Below are 24072 nucleotides of genomic sequence, written 5' to 3'. Positions count from 1 at the left end.
AACCTTGTAGTTAGTAGCTCAAAAAAGAACCCACTCTGCCACCAGGTTGCATAAATTTTTGAATGGATAAATAAAATCTGACATGACCATAAAATGGAATGTTATTTGACAACAAAAAGAAATGAAGTACTGATCCATGCTACATTATTAATAAACCTTGGGAATAATATGTTACAAGAAAGAGACCAATTACAAATTCTAACATGTTATGTGATTCTCATTTATATGAAGTGTTTGTTCAGAATAGGCTATTATTTACAGTAAAAGGCAAAAAGAGGAAGTAGATTAGTAGTTAATTCAGGCTCAAGTTAAGGTTGAGGTTGGGAGCTTTATTGGTGGAGGCTAAGGGATATAAGATTTCTTTGAGGGATTAGAAAATGGTCTCAAATGGATAGTGGTGATGATGATGTATAATTCTATGATATACTGCAAATAATAAAACCCAAATTTTGGAGGAGGGAACAACATTAGAGCTTAAATTCCGAATATGCTGTTTACTGAAGGCCATGAATTGTAGTGGAAGCCCAAAATCCATTTTCAGGGTCCCTGCATGGATTAAGACTCTGTTGAATCCCTCCTGATCATAAACCAGGGATATAAATAGCCGAGCTATCAGAGACAATAATGCAACATCTATTATGGCAAATATAGTTAGGTCAAAATGCAACACCTTATCACTTGATCTCCCTTTTGATCCATTTTATTTATTTATTAAATTCATTTTAAAGTTGTTTCCGGTTTTTTCTGAATTCTTTTTTCTTTTTTTTAATCATTTTATTGGGAGCTCTTACAGATATCATAACATCCATAGTTCAATCACCTCAAGCAGTATTGTACAATTGCTACCACAATCAGTTTCAAACATTTTCTTTCTTCTTGAACTCCTTGATATCAGCTCCCCTGTATCCCCACCCTACCCTCCAGGATCCCTTCCTTGGTTTTCATTTTTATTTTTTTGCTGTGTCATGCACCTTCCAGTATATCCATTCACATACAATTCCGTTGTCCGCTCCCCTCCAGTGGGGTTATACAGTCATCAATGCTATCATAAGCTAAAAGTTTCTGTTTAGCTCTTTGACTTCATCATTTCTTCCATTTGCCTTAGATATTCAATGATTAAGAGCAAGTATCAGAGGCTCTTCTGATATTTTCTTTTTTATCTTTTTAATGACCATTTGCTTTCTTCATGAATGATATTATTGACGTCCTCCCACAGCTCATCAGGTCTTCTGATCAGTGTTCAGTGCAGCAAGTCTGGTCTTGTGATCTCAAAATTCAGGTGGGAGAGACTCAAAGTTGTATGTTGGCTCTGTATAAATATTAATCTCATGCATAACTAATACCTTCAGTATAACTTATTGTAGAAAATAGAGAATACTATGAATTTCAAATGACCTGTAAGTAGAAAACAAATACCACATTGTAGCCAATTTGTACCATAAACCTTTCTAGGATGTGAGGAAGGTAAAAACAACAACAACAAAAAAAAAAAAACCAGTAAGAATAATAGAAATGGGGACCAGGGCCTAAGGATAAGCTAAAATCCTGGTTAGAAAGATAAAATCTACTATAAGTATAAAAACACATTTTATTTTTTTTTGTACCTCTCTCCCGCCCTCCCAAAAACACTTTTTAAAAAGGATATTTATGCAGTCTGAAAATATTACATTATAGGCTACATCCAAAAGAGAAAAGAAAATTTTACAATGAAGAGATCTGACAGACACCACCTCAGACAACTGACCAAGATTAACATCACAAGTAATGGAACAAATGGAAACCATGTCTCCTAACACACTGCACTGGGGATATAGCACTATTTATGTAATAATCCCATCAGAATATTTTAAGAAATTACTTAAAACATATATCATATCATTCCATAGTTCAATCACATCAAGAATTGTACAATTGCTACCACCATCAGTTTCCAAACATTCTTTTTCTACATTGTCTCCTTGACACCGTCTACCCTTCACCCTCCCTCCACCATTGCACATCTCCACCCCCACCCCCCACCAAAACCCTTATTTTAGTTGCTGCCTCTGTAGGCTCACCCATCCTGGGTTTCATATACCAGAAAACAGGAAAACATGTAACACAACTTCAAGAGGGTAACCTCCAATGTCATGATACCTCTGAGATGCACCCTAATATGAACAAACAAAACAATGCAAATTAAAAAATGCAGAAAAATCCACCAGAATCTTGACATTGAATTTAACTATAAGAAAACAATCACATAAATGTAAACTGGGGGACACTGCAAAACAACTAGCAGTTGTCTCTAATAATGTCTATTTTCGAATAATGCATACGCCATGCAAAATAAAAATGTATGGGAACAACTTTATATTAAAGGAGTCTTGATAAGTAAAAGCAAAGTAAGATCTTTGAAACTTGATAAGTAAATACAATATAAGACTTTTGAACAAATCCTAGATCAGGCAATGTCCTGTCGAAGGTATTATTTAGACTATAAGGAACCCTGGTGACCTAGTGGTTATGTGTTGGGCTGTGATCCACCTAGTCAGCAGTTCGAAACCAGCAGCAACTCCGCAGGAGAAAGACTGGGCTTTCTATACCTGTAAACAGTTATGATCTTGGAAACCCACAGGGAGGTGTTATGAGTCAGCATTGACTCGATGAAAATGAGAGAAAGGTTACATAATAAATATTCTATCAATGTTAGTTTCACAAATGTGGTCAATAAAACATGATGGTCTAAGACAATGGTTCTTAACCTGTGGGTCGTGACCCCTTTGCTGGTCGAACGACTCTTTCACAGGGGTCACCCGATTCATCACAGTAGCAAAATGACAGTGATGAAGTAGCAACGAAAATAATGTTATGGTTGAGGGTCACCCAACATGAGGGATTGTATGAAAGGGTCACGGCATGAGGCAGGTTGAGAACCACTGGTCTACAAGAATGACCTTACTCTGAGGGGATGGATGGATGCTGAAGTACTCAGGAGAAAAATAGCATCATGTCTGTCATTAACTCACAGTAACCCCCCGAATAAATATATGCGTACATGGATGTACCAACTATTCCTGGTCACTGAGGAGCCCTGGTAGCATAGGTCAGCAGTTAGAAACCACTAGCCACTCAGCAGGAGAAAGACTTGACGTTTTACTCTGGTTAACAGTTGCCGTTTTGGAAACCCACAGGGGAAGTTCTCCCCTGTCCTATAGGGTCACTAGGAGTCAGCATCAACTCGATGGCAGTGGGTGTTTTGTTTTATTTCATTTGTCCTTGTGTCAGACTGTAGTGGCGTGCATGTTGCTGTGATGCTGGAAGTTATGCCACTGGTATTTCAAATACCAGCAGGGAAACCCATGGTAGATAGGTTTCTACAGAGCAGTGGTTCTCAACCTTCCTAATGCCACGACCCTGCGACCCTTTAATATAGTTCCTTGTGGGAATAGTGATACCATAAGGGTAGGGGGAGGAAGGGGGAACTGATCGCAATGATCGACACATAACCATACATCCCTCTACAGGGGGAAGAACAACAGAAAACATGGGAGAAGGGAGACAGCGGTCAGTGTGAGAGATGAAAATAATAACAATGTACAATCTATCAGGGGGTTATGAGGATGGGGGGAAAGAGCTGATATCAAAAGCTCAATAGAAAGTAAATGTCTAGAAAAGAATGAGGGCAACGTACGTACAAACATGCCTGATTCAAATGATGTATGGACTGTGATAAGAGTTGTACAAGCCCCCAATAAAATGATTTAAAAAAACACAGTTCCTCGTGTTGTGGTGACCTCCAACCATAAAATTATTTTCGTGGCTACTTCATAACTGCAATTTTGCTAGTTATGAATTGGGTGACCCCTGTGAAAGGATCATTCGACCCCCAAAGGGGTTGCGACCCACAGGTTGAGAACCGCTGCAATAGAACTTCCAGACTAAGATAGACTAGAAAGAAGTCTGTGGAAGTCTACTTCACCAAATTCACAATAAAAAATGGAAAAAAAAACAAACAGCAGCAGCCCTATAGGTCTGATTTGAATTGCCATCAAGTCGACTCTGACTCACAGAGACCTAGTAGGATGAATAGAACTGTCCCATGGAGTTAGTTCCTAAGGCTGGAAATCTTCTCAGGAGCGGACTGCCACAATCCCCCTGCAGAGTGACTGGTGGGTCTGAGCCACTGACCTTGTAGTGAGCCCTCAGGTGCTTTAATCACTGTACCACCAGGGCTGCCCATCTAATGCTCAGGGACAGAGGGAAGCCTACTTTTCCCTCTCCTTTCCCTTACATCCCAGACACTAGAAAATTCCCCAGCAGTGGTGGTAACAGCAACAGGAACAGCAGCACCAGAGCACCTAACACCAAGAGGACAGGGAATATTTCTCTCTAGAGGAGCTTTGGTTACTGGCCCCCCTCCATTTGTCATTTGTCCTCTCACATGATACAATCATAGGAAGTATGTAGCAGAACAGGGTAAGTAAGGTCCCAGTTTTCTAGCAGGAATACAAACATATCATTGTTATATTCATGTTACCATAGTCTCTAAAGGAGAGACAAAAGAGGGTAGTACAGAAAAATAGTTGGAGATATGATGGCTGCACATTTTCCAAATTGGGCTAAGGACAAATCTACAGGCACAGGAAGCTTTGCAAACCTAAATAGGGTAAAGCCAAATAAATCCAAACCCAGACATATCGTCATCAAACTGCTGAAAACTAAAGACAAACTTTGAAAGCATCCAGAGGGTGCTTTTAGAATAGCTTCTAGGGGAACAACTATTCAAAATACTGTAGATCTCTCACCCAAAAACCATGGAGAGAAAGAAAAGTAGAACAACATAGTTGTTGAGTTTAAAAAAATGTCTATACAACAGTCTAAATGCCACAAAAATCCAACAGGAATGAAGGTAAGCTACATTCCTAATGAAGGAAACAAACATGCATTGCTGTTCAATCTGCTATAAAATAACTCCTAAAGGAAGTTCTTAGTCAATTGATACCAGAATGTAATTTGGATTATCAGCAATAAAGAAAGCATCAGACGTGATAAATATCTAGGTAAATATGATAGCCTAAACCTCCCCTTTTGAAATATTTAAAATATGTTTGACAGGTGGAAGCAATATATATATATATAATTATTTCATGGAAAAATCCCATTATATTTTAATTCCATTTTTTCATATGTTTCATGGTTGGAACATCACAAATAACATATCTTAAAAATAAACACATAACCAGGAAAGTGAACCAAATTGGCTCACTGCTTAAAAGCAACAAGATACAAATGATAATAGCCTCAAAAAACTCACTGCCACTGAGTGGATATGGACACATAATGACCCTAGAGGGCAGGTAGATATGCTGCTGTGGGTTTCCTACAATGTAACTGTTTACAGGAGTAGAAAGCCCTGTCTTGCTCCCACAGGGCAGCTGGCGGTTTCAAACTGCCGACCTTGTAGATTGCAGACCAACACATAACCACTATGCCACCACGGCTCCTTGATAATAGGCCTAAGAGTTTTTTTAAAAAGGAGTTGGTAGTGGTCAAAGATGTGACAACTTTCTCAAAAAGCAAACAACAAAATGACATAAGTAAGCTAATTCTTATTGGTAATTACTCAGTTATTCACTGCCATCAAGTCTACTGCAACTCATAGCGACCCTATAAGACGGGGTAGAACTAACCCTGTGGGTTTCCAAGACTGTAACTCTTTATGGGAGTGGAAAGCTTGCCCAAGAAATGTTAAACAACCTGCACAAATGTAACAAATCCTCTAAGACAGACAACTAGGGGAAAGGGAAAAACGAACTGGGGTTTAAAGGGGGAAAAAATCCCTCAGGCTGTTTTTCCAGAGAAGCAAAGCAAAAAAAAAAAAAAAAATACACAAAGAACTCATTCCAGCACACCTAGAATTAGGCAACATGTTCTTAGCTATGAGACCAAAATCACGTTCATAAAAGAAGCAATTTAGAAATTAGACTTTATCAAAATTAAAATCCTTGCTCTATCAGTGGCACTGTTTAGAGAGAATGAACAGACAAAACACAGTTGGAGAGAGAGTATTTCCAAGCCACATATCTGACACAAGGCTTGTATCCAGAATATATAAACCTACTTCCATCGAGTCGATTTCTGACACATAGTGATCCTATATAGGGATTTCAGGGCTGCCAATCATTATGGGAGCACATAGCTTTATCTTTTGCCCATGGAGTGGCTGGTGGTTTCAAACCACCAACCTTGTAGTTACCTGACAGACAGCACCACCAGGGTTTCCTTATAAATAATTCTCAAAACTCAACAATAAGGAAATAAAATTTATTGTTGCTTTACTTACAATTGCCAAAAATTGGAAGTAATCTAGATGTCTTCCAGTGGATGAATAAATGGACAAGCTATGTGACACGTGGAAGGTCCTTAGATGGTATAAGCAGCTTGTGATCAGCTGCTAACCTAAAGGTTCACAGTTCAAATCCACTAATGGGTCCACAGGAGAAAGACCTGGTGCTCAGCTTCCATAAAAATTATAACCAATTGCCGGGGGCTTAAGTGGAGAGGAAATGTTTTGAGAATGATGAGGGCAATGAACGTACAAATGTACTTTACACAATTGATGTATGTATGGATTGTGATAAGAGTTGTATGAGCCCCTAATAGTGGTTTTTTTAAAACGATTTAAAAAAAAAAGAAAGAGATGGTGGCAACATAGGTACAAATGTGCTTGACATAATGGATGTGCGGACTGTTATAAGAGCTGTAAGAGCCCCCAAGAAAATTATTTTTTTTAAATGAACTAAAGAAAAAAAATTATAACCAAGAAAGTCCTATGGAGCAGCTCTACTCTGTTACCCATGGGATTGCTCTAAGTCGGAATCTCCTTGACACCAATGGGTTTAGGACTTTTTTTCTTTGGGGGACAGGTGAGGGGAGGGGGTTGGTGCTATACCCACACCATGTAATGCTTCTCTGCAATCAAAGGAGCATGGATGACTCTCTAGAGAACTACACCGAGTGAACAAATACAATCCCAGAAGGTTTACACGTCTGATTCCATTGATAGAAAACTCTTGAAATGACATTAAGAATTGGAGAACAGATTAGTGGTTGCCAGGAGTCAAGGAAAAGGGAGAATGGTGGTGAACATGGAAAACAAAGGGCAACACGAGGGGCCCCTGAAATAATGGAATGGTTCTGGATCTTGACCACATAGATGCCAATATCTTCATTGCGATATGATACTGTAATTTTATAATATAGGAGAGTCTTGGTGGTGTAGTGGTTACGTGTTGGGCTGCTAACAGCAAGGTCAGCAGTTTGGAACCAACAGCCGCTCCAAGGGAGAAAGATGAGGTCTTCTATTTCCATAAAGAGTTGCAGTCTCAGAAATCCACAGGGGCAGTTCTACCCTGCCCTATAGGGTTGCCGTGAGTCAGAATTAACTCAATGGCAGTAAGTTTATTACCAATGAAGGAAAATGCATAAAGGGTACACACATACCAAACAATAATAAAAGACCCCTCCAAACTCATTGCCCTCGAGTTAGTGATGACTCATAGCAACCCTTTATGGGGATAGAAAGCCCCACCTTTCTCCCTCAGAGCAGCCAGTAGTTTCAAACTGCTGACATTGTTGATCACAACCCAATACGTAACTACTATACCACCAGGGCTCTGTAAGGGTACACAAAATCTCTAGTATTACAATGGCAGACAAATCTACAATTATCTAAAACTAAAGACTTTATTTTTTTTTAAAAGTTACATACCATGGGAGTCCATTTATATGGCATTCCTACAAAGATAAACTATAATGAAGCAGAACAAGACTGTGGTTGCCAGGGCTTACAGGTGGGGGAGGACATCACCACAAAAGGTTAGCATGTAATAGTTGGGGAGGGGGGGGTGATGAAATAGGGGTTCTGATGGCATAGTAAGTTATGTGCTGGGCTGCTAACTGCAAGATCAGTATCAGTATCACAAAACCACCAGCTGCTATGTGATAGAAAGATGAGGCTTTCTATTACCGTAAAAAGTTAGTCTCAGAAACCCTTGGGCAGTTCTACTCTGTCCTACATGATCACTGTGAGTCAGAATTGACTCTCCGACAGTGAGGTGATAGATGAGTTGCATCGATCTATGGCTGTGTTAATATTTCTCAGAATGTACAGCAGCAACAAAATCAATTTTAATGAATGTGCATTTAAAAATAAAAAGTAAATATATATATTATATATTTTATATATTAGCCTGTGCTGTGGGTGTTTACAGGACTCTGTGAAAATGGTTCCAAAAAATCATTTGGAAGGCAAGTTCACTAAAATATTTCATTGCCAAATTACATTTTGCAACAGGGTAGATCTGCAGGAAGCCAAGGACTGCATTGATCACTGAAATGGTTGAAGACCATGATCCACATAAAACCCAACACAGAACCCAGTGCTCCAAGACGTGAATGCAACATACCGGCAGGAAGCAGCGAACCAATTGAGGTCTGAGGGGCTGCCGGTCCCAATTCCAACTATGTAGACAGCCCCCACCCCCAAGAATTCACTTTAGAGGATAGCACTGAAGCTACAGCTCAGGGAGAGGGACATGTCTGATCAGAGCACACAGGAGCAAACAAAGGGGAGGGAGAGAGAGTGGAGCACATCCTGGCCCACCAAGCCCTGAGCATGATATTCCTGCTCAGAGCAGTCAAAGGACAGAGGACCATAGGGCCAGCCCCACCATGAGACACAACATCCCTCACTGATCCATAGTGCTACACTGGAGGATAACACTGGAGACACAGTGTGGGAATTGTGCACAATATGGCCCCACCACACAGAGGTGTGCCACACTAAGGGCGTGCCACAAAGCAGCAAGGGGAGCAAAGCAATAAAGTCCCCGGGGAATACCAAAAATAGACTTTGGAGCCAGGGCATGGCACCCCATCAGACTCAACCACTCCTAAAGGTCAACAAATAGACCTTGAACTATTTATAGGTTTTTCTTTTTTTTTAATCGTTGTTTTTGTTGTTGTTGTTTTGGCTTTTGTTGTTGTTGTTGCTTTGTTTTGCTCTGTCTTGCTTTTGTGCATATTGTTATCTCTGCATATCTATCTAGATAAGATAGGCGAGATAAACAATCTGGAGGAGAAAACAATGGGACCGACAGTTCAGGGGGGGGGCATGGGAGAGGGGGAGGCAGGAGAAAGGTGTTAACTTAACAAACCCAGGGACAAGGGAACAACAAGTGATCTAAAATCGATGGCAAGGAGGGTGTAGGAGGCCTGGTAGGCCTTGATTAAGGGCAATGTATCCGAAAGGAATTACTGAAACCCAAGTGAAGGCTGAACATGAAGTGGGACAAGAGGAAAGTAAAAGGAAATAGAGGAAAGAACTGGGAGACAAAGGGCATTTATAGAGGTCTAAATAAAGCCATGTACATATGTAAATATATTTATATATGATGATGGGGAAATAGACCTATGTACATATATTTATAGGTTTGGTATTAAGGGAGCAGATGGACATTGGGCCTCTACTCCCTTAACGCAAGAACATTTTGTTCTATTAACCTGGCGTTCCATGATGCTCACCTTCCCGACAAGAACGCTGAAGACAAAGTGGGTGCAAATGTAGTAAAGAAAGCTGATGGTGCCCAGCTATCAAAAGATATAGCATCTGGGGTCTTAAAGGCTTGAAGACAAACAAGTGACCATTTAGCTGAGAAGCAGCCAAGCCCAGGAGAAAGAAGCACACCAGCCTGTATGAACACGAGGTGTCGAAGGGATAGGTATCAGGCACCAAAAACCCAGAACAAAAAATCTTATCATTGTAAATGAGGAGGAGTGCAGAGTGGAGACCCAAAGCCCATCTGTAGGCAATTGGACATCCCCTCACAAAGGGTCGCAAGGAGGAGACGAGCCAGTCAGGGTGATGAAACATACAACTTTCCTCTAGTTCTTTAATGCTTCCTCCCCCCACTATCATGATCCCAATTCTACCTTACAAATCTGGCTAGATGAGAGCATGTACACAGGTACAGATAAGAGCTGAAAACACAGGGAATCCAGGACAGATAAACCCCTCAGGACCAATAATGAGAGTAGCGATACCAAGAGGGTACGGGGAAGGTGGGGGAAGAAAGAGGGAACTGATCACAATGATCTAACTATAACCCCCTCCCATGGAGATGGACAACAGAAAAGTGGGTTAAGGGAGACATCAGTCAGTGGAAGACATGAAAAAATAATAGTAATTTATACATCATCAAGGGATCATGGGGAGGGGGTAAAATGAGGAGCTGATACCAAGGGCTCAAATAGAAAGAAAATGTTTTGAGAATGATGGCAACAAATGTACAAATGTGCTTGACACGATGTATGTATGGATTGTGATAAGAGTTGTAGAAGCTCCCAATAAAATGATTTTAAAAAAACCACCAACAGAGAAATGCTTTGAAACTCAGTTCCAGAAAATCTTTACTACCCGCAGATGATTGGTGTTCTCTCATCAATGGGTAAGGTATGCTGTGTTGCAGTTACCTTGTTGCTATGGCTGCCAGACGGCTGGGAGAAACTTGAAGTGCAACATTAGTACCTGCTAGACCCTAAGGCCTGTGCATGTCCACATTATAACTGGCCTTGATCTGTTCTCTTTCCCTGTTGCTAATGTTTACTTCAAAATAATTCCTTATTTTATACCCAAGTTTCCGACAGATATTTGTCACATCCAAAGTAAAACAAAGGAAGGAACAGAAAAATAAATACATACCTGAGATTTGGCCATTTCTTGCTTGTCTTAGGAAAGGGCAAAGACTTGTGAATTGAGCTGGAACAAGTAGAGAAGAAGACAGCATATGAGAGACCCCAGCAGGCTTTCAGCAGCCAGAATGATCTGCCCTAGAAATCCCATTACAATGCTGGGGATGAGGTTGCTCTTTGGCAGACATTGGTTTTAATAACAACCTATGTATTCTGGACCCTTTTCCTCATATGAACATTGAACATGAAAGGTGGGTTTTGTTTGACCAAAAATTGTTTTTCTAGGCATTTCCCTTAATGAAATAATTTATTAGCATCTATCAGACATTTTTCTATAGGGGTTGTCAACCCAATATTGATTTCAACAATACCAAATGTAAAAGATCCTAGGTAACCCCAAGTAAGAGACTGATACAGAAACACAAATGACGCACTGTTATTTAAATGGTACTAAATATAACATTGTAAGGCATGGCCTACTTCTTATCTGTTTTTCTGTCCAGACATCTCATTAGAAGCTGGAAAAGTGTTTAATCCAAGCTTCTACATGGGGGAAAAAGGTAGGTTTTAAAATGGCTTGAACCTATAGCCTGCACACATTAAGAAATGTCTAAGAACAGACATCTAAATGTGTGTAGGGGGTGAGATTGGTCCCTTTTGATTTTCTGGTCCTCTATTTCCTTAGATTTCAAGTAACCTAGAATTCAAACGTTACTTGTTAAACTCCAAAATGCTAACTATAAAACCATCATGAGTAGCCTAATGATATTTTCGCCCGGATCTCCATCCGAAGACCCAGGGGCACCAGACCCTGCTCAGCCCTCTAGTTCCTAACAGTGAGTTCTCCTAGGTGCCGCCTCTTCCCTCTCTCCTCACCTCACAGAGGCAGTCTGGGCCGGGAGCCTGAAGGAGCACTTCAGGTGCAGAGCCACTTCTGCTGGAGCCTTCACGACAGGGCCACACTTCGGGCTTGGGCAGCAGGAGAAAGGGGGAGAGGGACGGGAGGCGCCTAGGGAGGGCCCTGCGCCCTGGGGAATTCGGCTGAACCCATGGCGCAGGGCACGTGCTGGAAATGTGTAAAAGTCAAAGTTCATGAAGTCCATTCGATCCTGGATATCCCCCTAACTTTGTCCACCATTGAGCCCGCGGCTGTCTCCAACCACTGATCTCTTGTTCCCCCATCACTCACTCGCCCGACCAACCTCTACCAGAATGACCCTCACAGACCTCCCTTCACTCATCCCCCGCCAGCCCTCCCCCATCGCTCCGCCCACACCCCCTAGATCTCGCCCCCTCAACCTCTCTGTCTCTCTCTCCAGCAGATTTTTGGCTCGCCGCAGAGGCCACCGTTACAAGAACTGTCCCCCAGAAGCACCTCCGATTTCGGACCGAAAGGGTGGCAGCGACCGGGCCTGCGCACGCTCCGTAGTAGCTTTGGCACCGCGTTTGCCAATAGTCACCCCGGGCGTGCACACGCACGCACGCGCGCGGGCGCGCGCACGCCCCGCCACTGGGCCCGACGCGGAGGTAGAGGGGCCGCGCCTGTGAGGGTCTGTCGGAGGCAAGATGGCCGCGCCCACGATGCGTCTTTCCCGTCCGAGCGGCCATGGTGAGGAGACTATTAAGCTCGTTCTTCGGAGGCCGTCATTTCTCAGACTTCCGGGGTCCAGAGGGCTTACTGCTGGGAAGGGAAGTGTCGAATTCAGGAGCGCACGCCGGCTGGCGCGAATCTGGGTGAGAGAAGGTGACGTGGAACCGGAAGGCGGCTTGCGTGGCAGAAGAGCGTGGGGTAGCCAAGATTAGTGGGCAGGCGCAGATCACTGGCGCCATCCAATGGCTGGCGCTGGGAATTTACTTTCTTGCGTTTTCAAGATGATGTGCAGAGAAACAAGAAGCAGAAGAAAAAATAATCTGGAGCACGCACACACAAAGGGGCAGGAGGAGGGGGTGTATTTAGTGGCTAATAGATTACTTTCTTCCAAATGGTCAGGAGCGCCCCCTTTTTTTTTCCCGTAAGTGACAGTCACACTGACCTAAAAGAACCGACAAAGAGTTAGGGCACAGTTGTTGCAAAGGCTGTATGAAAAAACAAACTCTCTGTCATTGAGTCGATGTTGATTCGTAGTGACCTTAGGACAGATTATAGGACAGGGTAGAATTGCACCCGGGAGTCCCTCGAACGGACCTTCGAACTGCTGACCTTTCAGATCGCAGCCCGAAACACCAACTACCCTACCAGGGCTCCTTAAAGAACCTATCCTAAGACACCTTGGAGGAATGGGAACAATGACTGTGTGCTGGGGATTTAAGAGGTGCTGGGAAGGGAAAGGTGAGCAGGTGCAGATGAAACTTTTATTTCATTCTGGACATAAAGGGAAGTCCTAAAGAAGGGATCAGATTTTGAAAGACCAGACAGAAGCAATTTAGCATTATCCACATTAAAAATACGTATACTACATATTTGATTGTTTTGTTTGTTGCCAGTCTCCCCTGCAAGCCCCCTACTAGAAATATGAGCTCCACAAAATATAGCAGGGAAGAAACAAAACCAAAATAAAAGCACAACAGAGACAGCAATGGTTCAAACCTTAACTCTGCTACTAACCAACTATGTGATCTAGGACATGGCATTTCGCTGTGCTACATTTGCACATCTCTGAGGAAAAAACCCCTCGCTGCCATCGAATAGGTTCCAACTCACAGCGAACCTATAGGACAAGGTAGAATCGTCCCTGTGGGTTTCTGAGACTGTAACCTTTTACGGGATTAGAAAGCCTCTAGGGAGAACAACAGTGCCTCTCACATGGGGCTGTACAGACAATTCAATGATTGATCATTGTAAAGGGTTTAATGCCTGACACCTAGCAAATCCTGTGTGTTTATTATTGCTGAAATAAAATTAGATGAGTGTGCAAGCATACCTCAGAGATATTGCTGTTTGGTTCTAGACCACTGCAATAAAGTGAACATTGCAATTAAGCCAGTCCTATGAATTTGTAGGTTTCTCAGTGTACATAGAAGTTGTTTATACTTGTATAATACACTTAAGTACAGGTACTTGAAGTGAGAATCCATACATCATTTTCTCGTTGCCAGAATGTACTGGGAACTTTCCTGTCCTTGTGACACAGCATTTCTTCTTCTTGTACTTGAATGGGGTATAATTTTATACTGCTTTCTCATTCGTACAATATATCTCGGAGTTTCCCCTTCGTGATACAAAGGGTCAGAGCTAAGGTTGAGGTTAGGGCGAGGGTTTGCGTTAAGGCTGGGGTTAGGGATATTTTTACGGTTAGGGAGAGGGTTAGAAAAAAGGTTAGGGTTAGGGTTAAGGTTGGGTTAGGTTTAAGGTAAGGGACGGGATTAAGTTTAGGGTTTGGCTTCCTCTTGGGCACAGTGTTAGAGTTAGGGATAGGGATAAGATGAGCTTTAGGGTTAGGAGTAGGAATAGGCTTAGGGATACGATTTGGTTTGTGGCTGACCATACTTTTAGGGTTAGGGTTAGCTTAGGGTTTGGATAGTGTTGGGTTTATGGTTTGATTAGGGGGAGGGTTTTAAAGTTTCTTCCTTTACTTAAAACTAAAAGTGTTATATATATTTAGAAATATAAACATAAATTATATTTACACTTTATGGAGCCCTGGTGGCACTGTGGGTTAGGCATTAGGCTGCTAACTTCAGGGTCAGGTGTTCTAACCCACAAACCACTCCACAGGAAAAATGTCACTATGAGTTAGAATTTACTCGATGGCAATGGTTTTGTAGTCTATTAAGTGTAAAATGGCATTATGAAAAAGTTTGAAATATTGTGGTAATTCCCAAAATGTGACAAAGAGGAAGTGAGTACATGCTATTGGTAAAATGGCACTATTAAACTTACTTGATACAGGGTTGCCACAAACCTTCTGTGTATAAAAGCCGCATATTTGTTAAGCACAGTCAAGTGAAGAGCACTCAAATGAAATGTGCCTATATGTGGAACTTTTACAAATAAGAAATAAAACCAGTAGTGTTCCAGAGCCACTAAAACTGATCAAGGAATGTTTACACCAGAAATATGGATGGAGCTTCCTACCAGACAAAAAGAAAAAGTGGGGATAACTTAGGTCTTTCATTCCACAAAGGATTAGCATCTCCTGAGTACAAAGTCTGTCAGAATTAGGAGGTGGGTAATAGGGGTAACTGTACCTTTATACTTTATTGGCCATCCCAAATGGACCATTCCAGCACCCAAACATCCCCCCCAACCCTTGTACACACAAACACACACACACACACACACACACACACATATACACACAACCCACTATAGGGAGGGGAAAACCCTTTAGGATTGGAGCACATTGGGGCACAGTGATTGCCAGCTCTAGAAATGTTTCTAAGCCACTGATTCCACCCCTCAGAAAGCACCCCAGGTCTGAATATGCACATCCACAAGTGATATGAGGGTAGTTTTTCTGCTGCTGTGTCAGAGCCCCCTAGTTTCTCTCCTGGGCATCATCTACTGTCAGTTCCTACAGGGACAACTTCCTCATACAGTGACCTAAGCATCAAGTGGCTAGGTAAAGGGTGTACAAAGCTGAACGCTTCTACCACAGAGTCTACACTGTGATATGCCTACCCAGACACAATGAGGAAGGTCCCCCACCTGGTTGGTGAATTATGATTACAATTGCTGTTCAAACACACGTTCTCAAAGCAATAAAAATGTTGCCAATTGTAAGCAGTCATTTTGGTCCATGAAGTAGGAGATGAGGTTGGCAGGTGAGGTGACCTTAGAGCTGCCACACTGTGGTGGAGTAAAGTTTCTTAATATGGCTCTTCTAGCCATGTCTGTCCAACTCCCACCAGATGATTAGGTAGGCCTGGGACTTATGTAATGCTAATAGAGGAGATTGGTCAGTTTAGTTGCCACCATACCCCCTGGCTACAAAAGAGCTATCTCAGAAGCAGGGACAGAGAGAATTCCTGGGGCCATCAAGGAAGAAGAGCCACTAGTAGAATATGTCAAAAATCCCTTGCTGCTTGAGAAACAGTCAGGGTGATGCCACAGGAAGACCAGAGGCCAAAGCAAGGAGATCTTGAGACAGAGCATAGGGACAGGCAGCACTGAAACAACGAGACTGTGAGGCACAGCAGCAAGTGGGCTTCCTGGCCCAGGGAGATCAGAGATCAATGAACCATGTGACCGAGAGAGCAGCTACTATAAGTGGTTGCTGGCTGAGGGGAAGCACTTCTATGCACCAATGACTGCATCCTTGCTGTTCACTGATCCTGGCTTTGGGGAACCAGTTACCTTCTCTAGTTGGCCCCCAAGATTGTGAATTTTATCTGTGGGTTGGTTCTGTGTGGCCATTTCAATGAATCCAGTAGAATAAAGCGCCATGAGAGGAATGGTTGGTTTAAACAATGCATTAAGCTTCTCCCTCTGGACCTATGTGAGTATCAGCAAGCAAAAGTCATATGAAGACTGTACAGGGATAATAATGGTGAATGGAGGTCAAATTGGAAGTGAATGTGTAGTTAGAACAGGGACTAGGGTGTCCACTACGCATGCTCAGAAATTCGAGCTCCAGGCCAGGAAGGGGTGGTATACCTAGGTGGGCGATAAGGTGAATTTAATTCAGCCAATAGGGTAACCAGTATCTTTAACCACGCCTCCCAGCAGAGGACCTGAAAAGCCAGAATCCAGAGCCAGCAGGCACTTGTTTTTCTCAAGCAGCTTGCCGGTGTGAAGTGCTCTGCGGGTGCCTGTGTAAAACCCGAAACTTCTTCTCTCCTTTATAAAACTCACTTGGATCACAATCCAGGCTTCACAGTGAATTCTTTCTGGTGAGAAGCCAAGAACCAAGGTATCACCCACCCTCCCACCCACCGAGAAACCTAACAAATGGGGATGAGGAGAGGCAAAGATGAATGGGTTGGAGGTGACAGAATGGAGTGAATTTGGGGAAGCAGAGTAGGGAATACACTCAATTTTGAATTAATTTGCCATTATGAGAGAGACCAGTAAGTGGGAAAATGAGGCATAGTCTAAGCAAAACAAGTGAAAATGGGAGCAAATTGTAAGTGTGTAGAGTTGAGAAAGTAGTTTGATATAGAGGTATGAGATTATTTGAATATTAAGGATTAGAGTATGAATGTGAGGTACCAGATGAAGAAAACATGAATTGAGAAGGAAAATGAAAGGGATGGGAGTGGATGAGGGCACAAGTGCTGACCACGAGTAAATGGTGGCAATGAGTGGGAAAGTGACTCCCCAGCATATACACCAAACCTATGGAGTTGACTATTTATTGGGAGGTCAACTGCTTCAAGGTTATCTGCCTGAAGGTCCTCAGCCATCTAGAGCAATCAGACCCTATAGCCTGTCCCACCCTAAGTAGAGCCCACTCCCTTCTGATAAGGATGGTGGATGGTTCCCCTGAAGGAGAGGCCAAAGACACCTAAGATCAAGCCAACTCAGGGACAACCAAGGTTAGGCTGTCATCTCGTCTCTAAGAGCCCACCTACCTTGTTACGTGTATGCCTTCCTGTTACATGTATAGGCATTGTACAACCCCATCCTGTTACGCATGTGGTTACCTATAATTAGGGGGACTGGTATGCCCCTAAGGTATACATAAGCCTTGGTTGGGAATAAATTCTGTGTGGCTCTGGCTTCTGAGGGCATGATGGTCCCGCAGGTGAGCACTCATGCTTTATCTTGTCTGATGTCTCTTTAATTTTACTATTTAATTACACAATCACCCCTTGGACCCATTCAATTGTAGAGGCTAGTACCCCACAGTAAAGGACAAGAAGTTAGTGGTGATATATTGCAAAACATAAGGAATTGGAGGAGGTCCAGTGTGAGTGAAGAGAACCGACTACTCAGCAGGTGGGGATGGGGGGGGTGTCCAGGCAATGATGAGCAAAGCATACAGAAATAAAGGTGAGCAAGTGGCTGAGCATGATTAACGGGGGTAGAGTGGGGCAGAGCTCACAAATGGAGAGTAATAGAAGTCAAGTGTGTCCTTCGGATATCTCCAGCCCCTGTCTCCCTGCATCTCATTATGAGATCTCCGAAGTTATCCCTGTCTTTTTCTTCTTCTTCAGCATCTTTCTTCCTGTGTATCCATTTCTTGTTTCTGACAGAACTATCACTGGGGAAGGTCGTGAGGTTCCCAGCCTTCCAACTTTTGTGTTCTAAAATCCATTACTTAGCTCTTTGTTCATAGAGCCTCGTGTTCCAGAATGCCCCTAATTCTACGCACTGCAGGGTGAGTTTAGAGGCAGGAATCAGTCAGAAGGACCTGTGAGTTTCATAATGAAGGTCTGGGGTGCTGTGGTGGCAATCTTGGCCACACTGATGGTTGTCACTTTGGACAGCAAGATCTATAGACGCTGTGAGCTGGCAAGGAAGCTGGACAAGGCGGGCCTCAACGGCTACAAGGGCTACACCATTGGAGACTGTGAGACTCCAGATGCCCCGGGTCCTGTCCACACCCAGGCCAGCCACACACTCAAACCCATTCTCCCTTTGTAATGTATCACTTACCCAGGCTAGAGCATGACCTTCATCCCCACCCCCATCAATACAATTTATCATCACTATTACCACCATTATGCCATCATACCATCATCACCGATATCTCACCAGAATCACTAATATCAACACTATCACCAGGCCAAGATAATCACCCCTAGCTCCTCATCCTAGCCTCCCTCCCCTATTCCAAGTTCCCATGCCTACCTGCTACCTGCCTCCTCCCCTGGCCCCAGGGTTATGCCTGGCACACTATGAGAGTGGCTTTGACACCTCCTTCGTGGACCACAATCCTGACGGTAGCAGCGAATATGGCATTTTCCAGCTGAACTCTGCTTGGTGGTGTAACAATGCCGTTACACCCACCTGGAACCTCTGCCACATGGATTGCCATGGTGAGGGACCACTTGGGATACCCTAAAACCCTGTCTGGTCCCACTCCCACACAGAGGGGAAGATAAACCCAAATGGATACCTGGGTTATTTGGGACTAGCTCAAGGTCTGCTAATGGCAGAAGGGGATACCTAGGATGGGTCAATTCGAAGGTTGAGTTTCCCAGGACTAGCCACTATAGAAGTTGAGGCAGTCTAGGACAGGCTAACAAGTAAGATAAAGTAGTTCAGGATTGATTAAAATGGAGGTTGAGGTCCTGGATCAGTCACCATGAAGGCTGAAACTATAACCAGTCAAAATGGCAGTTAATTGTCATTCACGACTGACAACCTGGCAACTGAGATTTTCCAACACTGGTTAAAATGGTAGTCAGGATTATTTATAACTAGTCAGAATGTCAGCTAAGGTAATCTTGGTCCACCCAACAAGCCAGTTGAAGTCATCCAGGACCAAGCACCATGATGGTTGAGGTTGTTCAAAATTAGCCAACATGGAGATTGAGATTAATTAAAACCAGTCAAAATGGGAGTTGAGGTTATCCATGACCTGAGACCATGCATGGTATTTAAAGTCGTTAGACCTGACCAACATTGCAGTCAAGACAGTAGTTGAGGTAGTGTCATGGCAGCCAGCATTACAATTAAGTTCATTCATAAACAGAAAATGACAGCCATTCCTAATTGGCCAACAGAGAATCTAAGGTTATCTAGGACCAGCTAATAAAGTAGATGAGCTTATTTATAATGAGTCAAGGTAATAGTCAAGGTCATCTAAGATCACTCAATATTCGTTAGGATTGTACAAAACCAGGCAACATGACATTTGAGGTAATTCATAATCAGCTGACAAGTGAGTCAAGGTTATACAGAATCATCCAATGTGGTGCTTGAGGTTATTGAGGCCTCAAAGAACCCAGAACCTCTGACTCTCCTCCATACATTGTCATTGTGTACCCAGCACATAGGATCACCATGTCCCTCTCTTCTCCCCAGACCTACTCAACCGCCATCTTCTGGATGACATCTTGTGTGCTAAGAAAGTCGTGTCCTCAAAAAGGGGCATGACTTCCTGGTGAGTTCCTGGGGATGACCTGGACCTTGGGCAGCTGAGATAGTAGCACCACCATTCCATTAACTTATCTATTTCATTCCCCCTACCTCCTCTCATTTCCCAGGGATTCTTGGACCGAGCACTGTGATGGCCACGATTTATCTCAATGGCTCAAGGGGTGTAAAATAAGTGTGAGAATTGACTCAAAGATAAAACAAATTCATGACTCAGAACCCCAGATGTAGAGATTTTCTTACTTTTGTGGATTTAATAAAGAATGGTATCTATAAACATGCAAGAAACCCTCTGGTGCCTGACTTCCTTCATCTTTCCAATGCTTAGAGATAATCCTTAACCAGAAGACACCACCTCACTAGGGGTACAGATTAGGGTTCCCCTGGGTTAAAATCCCAGCCTTATCACTTATTATCTATGTGACCTTGGGGTAGGCTCTTAGTTTTTCTCTGCCTCAGTTTACTCATCTTTAGGTGAGGATGTTAATATTGATAATAACTATCACATGCGATCATTGAAGTAAATCAGTTAATGTTTGTAAAGTATAGAAAGTACTTGGTACAGAAAACCACTTAAAAAAAGAAAGAAAGAAGGGTTCAAGTAAAAAGCAAATGTTTTAAGAAAAGAAAATAATAAAAATAGAAAATGTTTTGAGAATGATGAGGGCAACAAATGTACAAATGTGCTTGACACAATGGATGGATGTATGGATTGTGATAAGAGTTGTATGAGCCCCCAATAAAACAATTAAATAAATTTTAAAAAAAGAAAGAAAGAAACCAGTGGTTCCCATGGGTGAAGGAGAACGAGTTGTTGCTTAGGAGGCGTTGCGTTTATGTTAATGGTGGTGGGATCATTTGGAAAAGGATATCAATAATGGTTGTATAATATGGAGAGTATAATAAATGGCACTGAATTATGCATGTAGAAGTTGTAGAATTGGAGAATGTTTTGTTGCACATATTTTTGCTACAATTCGAAAATAATTGCATGAATAACAACGAGTACAATGAAGAAGAAAATGTACTATAATGTGATAATTGTACAACTTTTTTATATGATTGAATTGTATGACATGTGGATGAAGTGCTAATAAAACTGCTAAAAAGAAAGAAAGCACTTGGTACACATGACAGTTATTGGTCTGAAGACAGAGGAGCAAGGGTGGTAAGGAACAAAAACTGAATTCCTTTTTTTTTTAAATCATTCATCTGGAGTCCCCATAGGGCAGATAGAGTATCTTCAGGGGAAAATAGAATTAGTTTCAGCTTACACATGAAGCTCATTTATAAGTGGGAATTAGCAATTTTAAGTACTCATATTCTCCCATATCCTCCTATATATTACCATTATAATTTTGAGTGCCCTCTAACCTCCTCTTTCATGATCAAGGTCCTAAATTTAAAATTACAGGAACTGAGATCAGAAATTCAATGTGTGCACAAGGTAGTAGTTCCTGTTTTATAGAGTGCCTGGCTTTCAATCTATATCTTGAGCAGAGAATTTAAGAATTTGAATTTACCACTCTTTCTCCTTATGCTGGCCACTAGAAGCCACCACCATTATCCTGGAGTCCCTCATGTTATTCATACTTTCTGTTTGGAAGCAGATAATTACCCAAAGCCTTTAAGTGTTCACTTCATCTAAGATAAGCAAGATAAAATAATAGTTAAAACAGTGACTTGCCACCGCATGCCAAGGAATACCTGAACTTCCTTAATGCTGCCTGGATTTCCCCCTTTAGCCCCAACCAGGCTGTATAATCAAATCTCACATCTCTCTAAAGGCCCATAGAGGGTGGTCCCTGAATGTGATAGGGTTAATCATTTACAGCAGCAGAAACTAACTCTGGTGAACTTAAATTAAAAATGCATCCTCTATAACTGCCACCCCAAGGCTGTGAAATTGGCAGTCGCTGGACCTTGGTTAAGATCCCTTGCTTTGTGGGTGTCCAATGAAAAGTGGCCCAGGATCACCATATATTTATTATTTTAATGCTCTCTTTGCTTTACTATGAGCAATTACCTATTCATCTGAGAGGCAAGATTCTGTCCTTGTGAATGAATGTTACTGGAAATTTTCCCCTATCACCAACCCCCAGAGCTAAATCATTTAAGATTTCAATCTATAAAAATCAACAACTCATGAATTGTAGTTAGAAGCTGGTCTACACTTGCATAACACCTTTTTCTTAGCAAGATGTTAAATTCTATGCCATTAGATAATGACAGTATCAATAGAACTACTTTATACCCAAAGGGGACGAATGATAATATACTTTGTCATAAAATGAGAATGTGGCCTCTAAAGTAAACCAGACTCTGATGCATGTTGGGCCTGATCTGGTTTTCAACATTTTCTGGTTTTGTTTTTTGTTTTCTTACTGGGGTTTATTTCAGACAGCTTGTTTGATTGATTGTTTTGGTCATTGGGAGTAACCCTCCTGAGTTTTTGTTATGTTTTTTTCTTTTTTTCAGTATATGAAACTGAAGATTGATGAATCTATAGAGCCAGTAAATAGAATAGGGGTTTCTTGGGGGCACAGTGGGGGAGGGGGACAAAGGGGAGCTTATGTTAAGGAGTTCAAGAAGGTAGAGAATGTTTTGAAACTGATTGTGGTAGCAATTATACAATACTGCTTGATGTGATTAAACTATGGAATGTTTGGATATCTGTATTAGCTCCCAATAAAATGGGTTTGGAAAAAGGTAAATGAATTAACTAATATTTAAGTTTGTTTTTGTATGTGATGAGATTTAACAGTGACTAGGCATTCTATATCACTACATACTTTCATTAGAATAAAAAAATTAATATTGAAAAGAATTGCTTGGTTTTAAACTGACATTCTACTTAACTAAGCATTATGTTCTTTTCCAAGCACCAGTCCCTTCTCATATGTCCAAAGCACATGAGATGAAGTCTTGCCATCCTTGCTTCCAAGGAACATTCTGGCTGTACTTCTAATGTACATTTTTTTGTTCTACTCACAGTTCATGACATGTTCAATATTCATTAATATAAAGGCATCATAAAAAAAGAATAGTGTCTGGGGTCTCAAAGGCTTGTCCTCAAACAGCCATCTAAGTGACGCATCAACTAAGTTCACATGGAAGAAGCATACCAGCCTGTGCAATCCAAGGATAATAAATAACAAAATCCAAATCTGAGGGTAGGAAAGGTATCAGAGCTTAAATTGTGAACACCCAGTTTGCAGAAGGCTGTAGATGACAGTGAGAGCTCACAATCCATCTGCAGGGTCCACACATGGATTAAGCTTCTGGTGGATCCCCTCTGATCCTAGTCGAGGGACATGACAGAGATTGTGGTAAACTTGATTATGGTAGATGGAATTAGTTAATCATGTGGTACCTGGTCATTTGTTCTCCCTATTGACTCATTTTGGATTCATTCTAGTTTTCAATATTTACTGCTTTTTTCTTGATGGAAGTTATTTTTCCTCTGATTTATTTTAATATTGTCGTTGATCTTTCTTTTAAAAATATACTTGCTGTTTTCATTTTTGTTGTTGTTTGTTTTTTGATTTGGTGGTTATTTTTCCAGTATATATAAAGCATAGGATGGGTGGATGTCTAGAGGCAATAATTGGTGCATGGTTGGGATATGTGCTGGTAGGGTAGAGGTTGGAGGGAAATGAGGAGCAAGTAAGGAAAACAAGAATGGGGAGGATGTCTAGAATTGACTGTGATGGTCTATATACAACTCAGTTTAAATACAACTGAACTTTGGAAGCATATAATAAGTGACATATATCTCAATAAATCTATTGGGGAGAAAAAGCATCTTTTAGAAGCTTATCAGATAGCTGATAGTATTTCTAAGCAAGGCTACATGACCAAGCTCAGAATGGGAGCAGAAAACACACAAAGAAAAATAGCCAAACTCACTCCCACAGAATGGACTGGAGTAAGAATTCTGGCAGTGTTAGCTATTACTACTTCTGGGACAAACAGACCAGTAGGTAGCATCATGATAAGTGGGGAAAAGATTGACATTGTCAAAGATTTCATCTTGCTTGGATCCATAATCAATACTCATGGAGGCACCAGTCAAGAGATCAAATAATGCATTACATTGGGTAAATCTGCTGCACAAGACCTCTTTAAAGTGTTGAAAAGCAAGGAGGTTACTTTGAGGGCAAAGGTGTGCTTGACCCAAGCTGTGGTATTTTCAATGGTCTCATGTGCATGTGAAAGTTGGACATTGAATCAGGAAGACCAAAAAAGAATTGATACATGTGAATCGTGGTGCTGAAAAAGAATATTGAACATAAACTGCCAAAAGAATAAAATCTGTCCGGGAAGAAATACAGCTAGAGTACTCCTTAGAG

At 41.8% G+C, this 24072-nt stretch overlaps 2 protein-coding genes across 3 annotated transcripts in view; one reads left to right on the top strand and one right to left on the bottom strand.

The window, feature by feature from the left end:
* Positions 1-12124, bottom strand: part of ZNF182 (zinc finger protein 182) — a 49506-nt gene extending 37382 nt beyond the window's left edge. Inside the window, exons 1-3 of one of the 2 annotated variants that reach the window (XM_013007357.2) lie at positions 12110-12124; positions 11611-11800; positions 10745-10801 (exon numbers count right to left, since the gene is read on the bottom strand). In XM_013007357.2, the coding sequence (XP_012862811.1) occupies positions 10745-10759 (15 nt within the window). In that variant the 5' untranslated portion in view covers positions 10760-10801; positions 11611-11800; positions 12110-12124. Of the gene's footprint in view, positions 1-10744; positions 10802-11610; positions 11801-12033; positions 12080-12109 lie in introns of those variants that run through there. The other variant, XM_045288319.1, reaches the window with a different exon arrangement.
* Positions 12125-18043: 5919 nt separating this feature from the next.
* On the top strand, positions 18044-19951 carry SPACA5 (sperm acrosome associated 5). Its single transcript, XM_004713216.1, has 4 exons — positions 18044-18188; positions 18499-18657; positions 19649-19727; positions 19831-19951. Exons 1-4 carry the CDS (start codon positions 18044-18046, stop codon positions 19949-19951), a joined length of 504 nt encoding a protein of 167 aa, XP_004713273.1.
* Positions 19952-24072: the final 4121 nt, after the last annotated feature.

The sequence above is a fragment of the Echinops telfairi genome, unplaced genomic scaffold (genome assembly GCF_000313985.2).
Source record: "Echinops telfairi isolate 266 unplaced genomic scaffold, ASM31398v2 ScPeMD7_19;HRSCAF=73, whole genome shotgun sequence".
NCBI classification, from domain to species: Eukaryota; Metazoa; Chordata; class Mammalia; order Afrosoricida; family Tenrecidae; genus Echinops; species Echinops telfairi.
Note: the sequence above shows the minus strand (reverse complement) of the source record. Positions and strands in the feature narration are given on the sequence as shown.

Excerpts from the sequence above, each read along its gene's own strand:
- SPACA5 (XM_004713216.1), top strand. The coding sequence starts at position 18,044 with ATGAAGGTCTGGGGTGCTGTGGTGGCAATCTTGGCCACACTGATGGTT. Across the intron at positions 18,189-18,498 it reads GGGCTACACCATTGGAGACT|GGTTATGCCTGGCACACTAT; the intron begins GTGAGACTCCAG and ends CCCTGGCCCCAG. Across the intron at positions 18,658-19,648 it reads CTGCCACATGGATTGCCATG|ACCTACTCAACCGCCATCTT; the intron begins GTGAGGGACCAC and ends TCTTCTCCCCAG.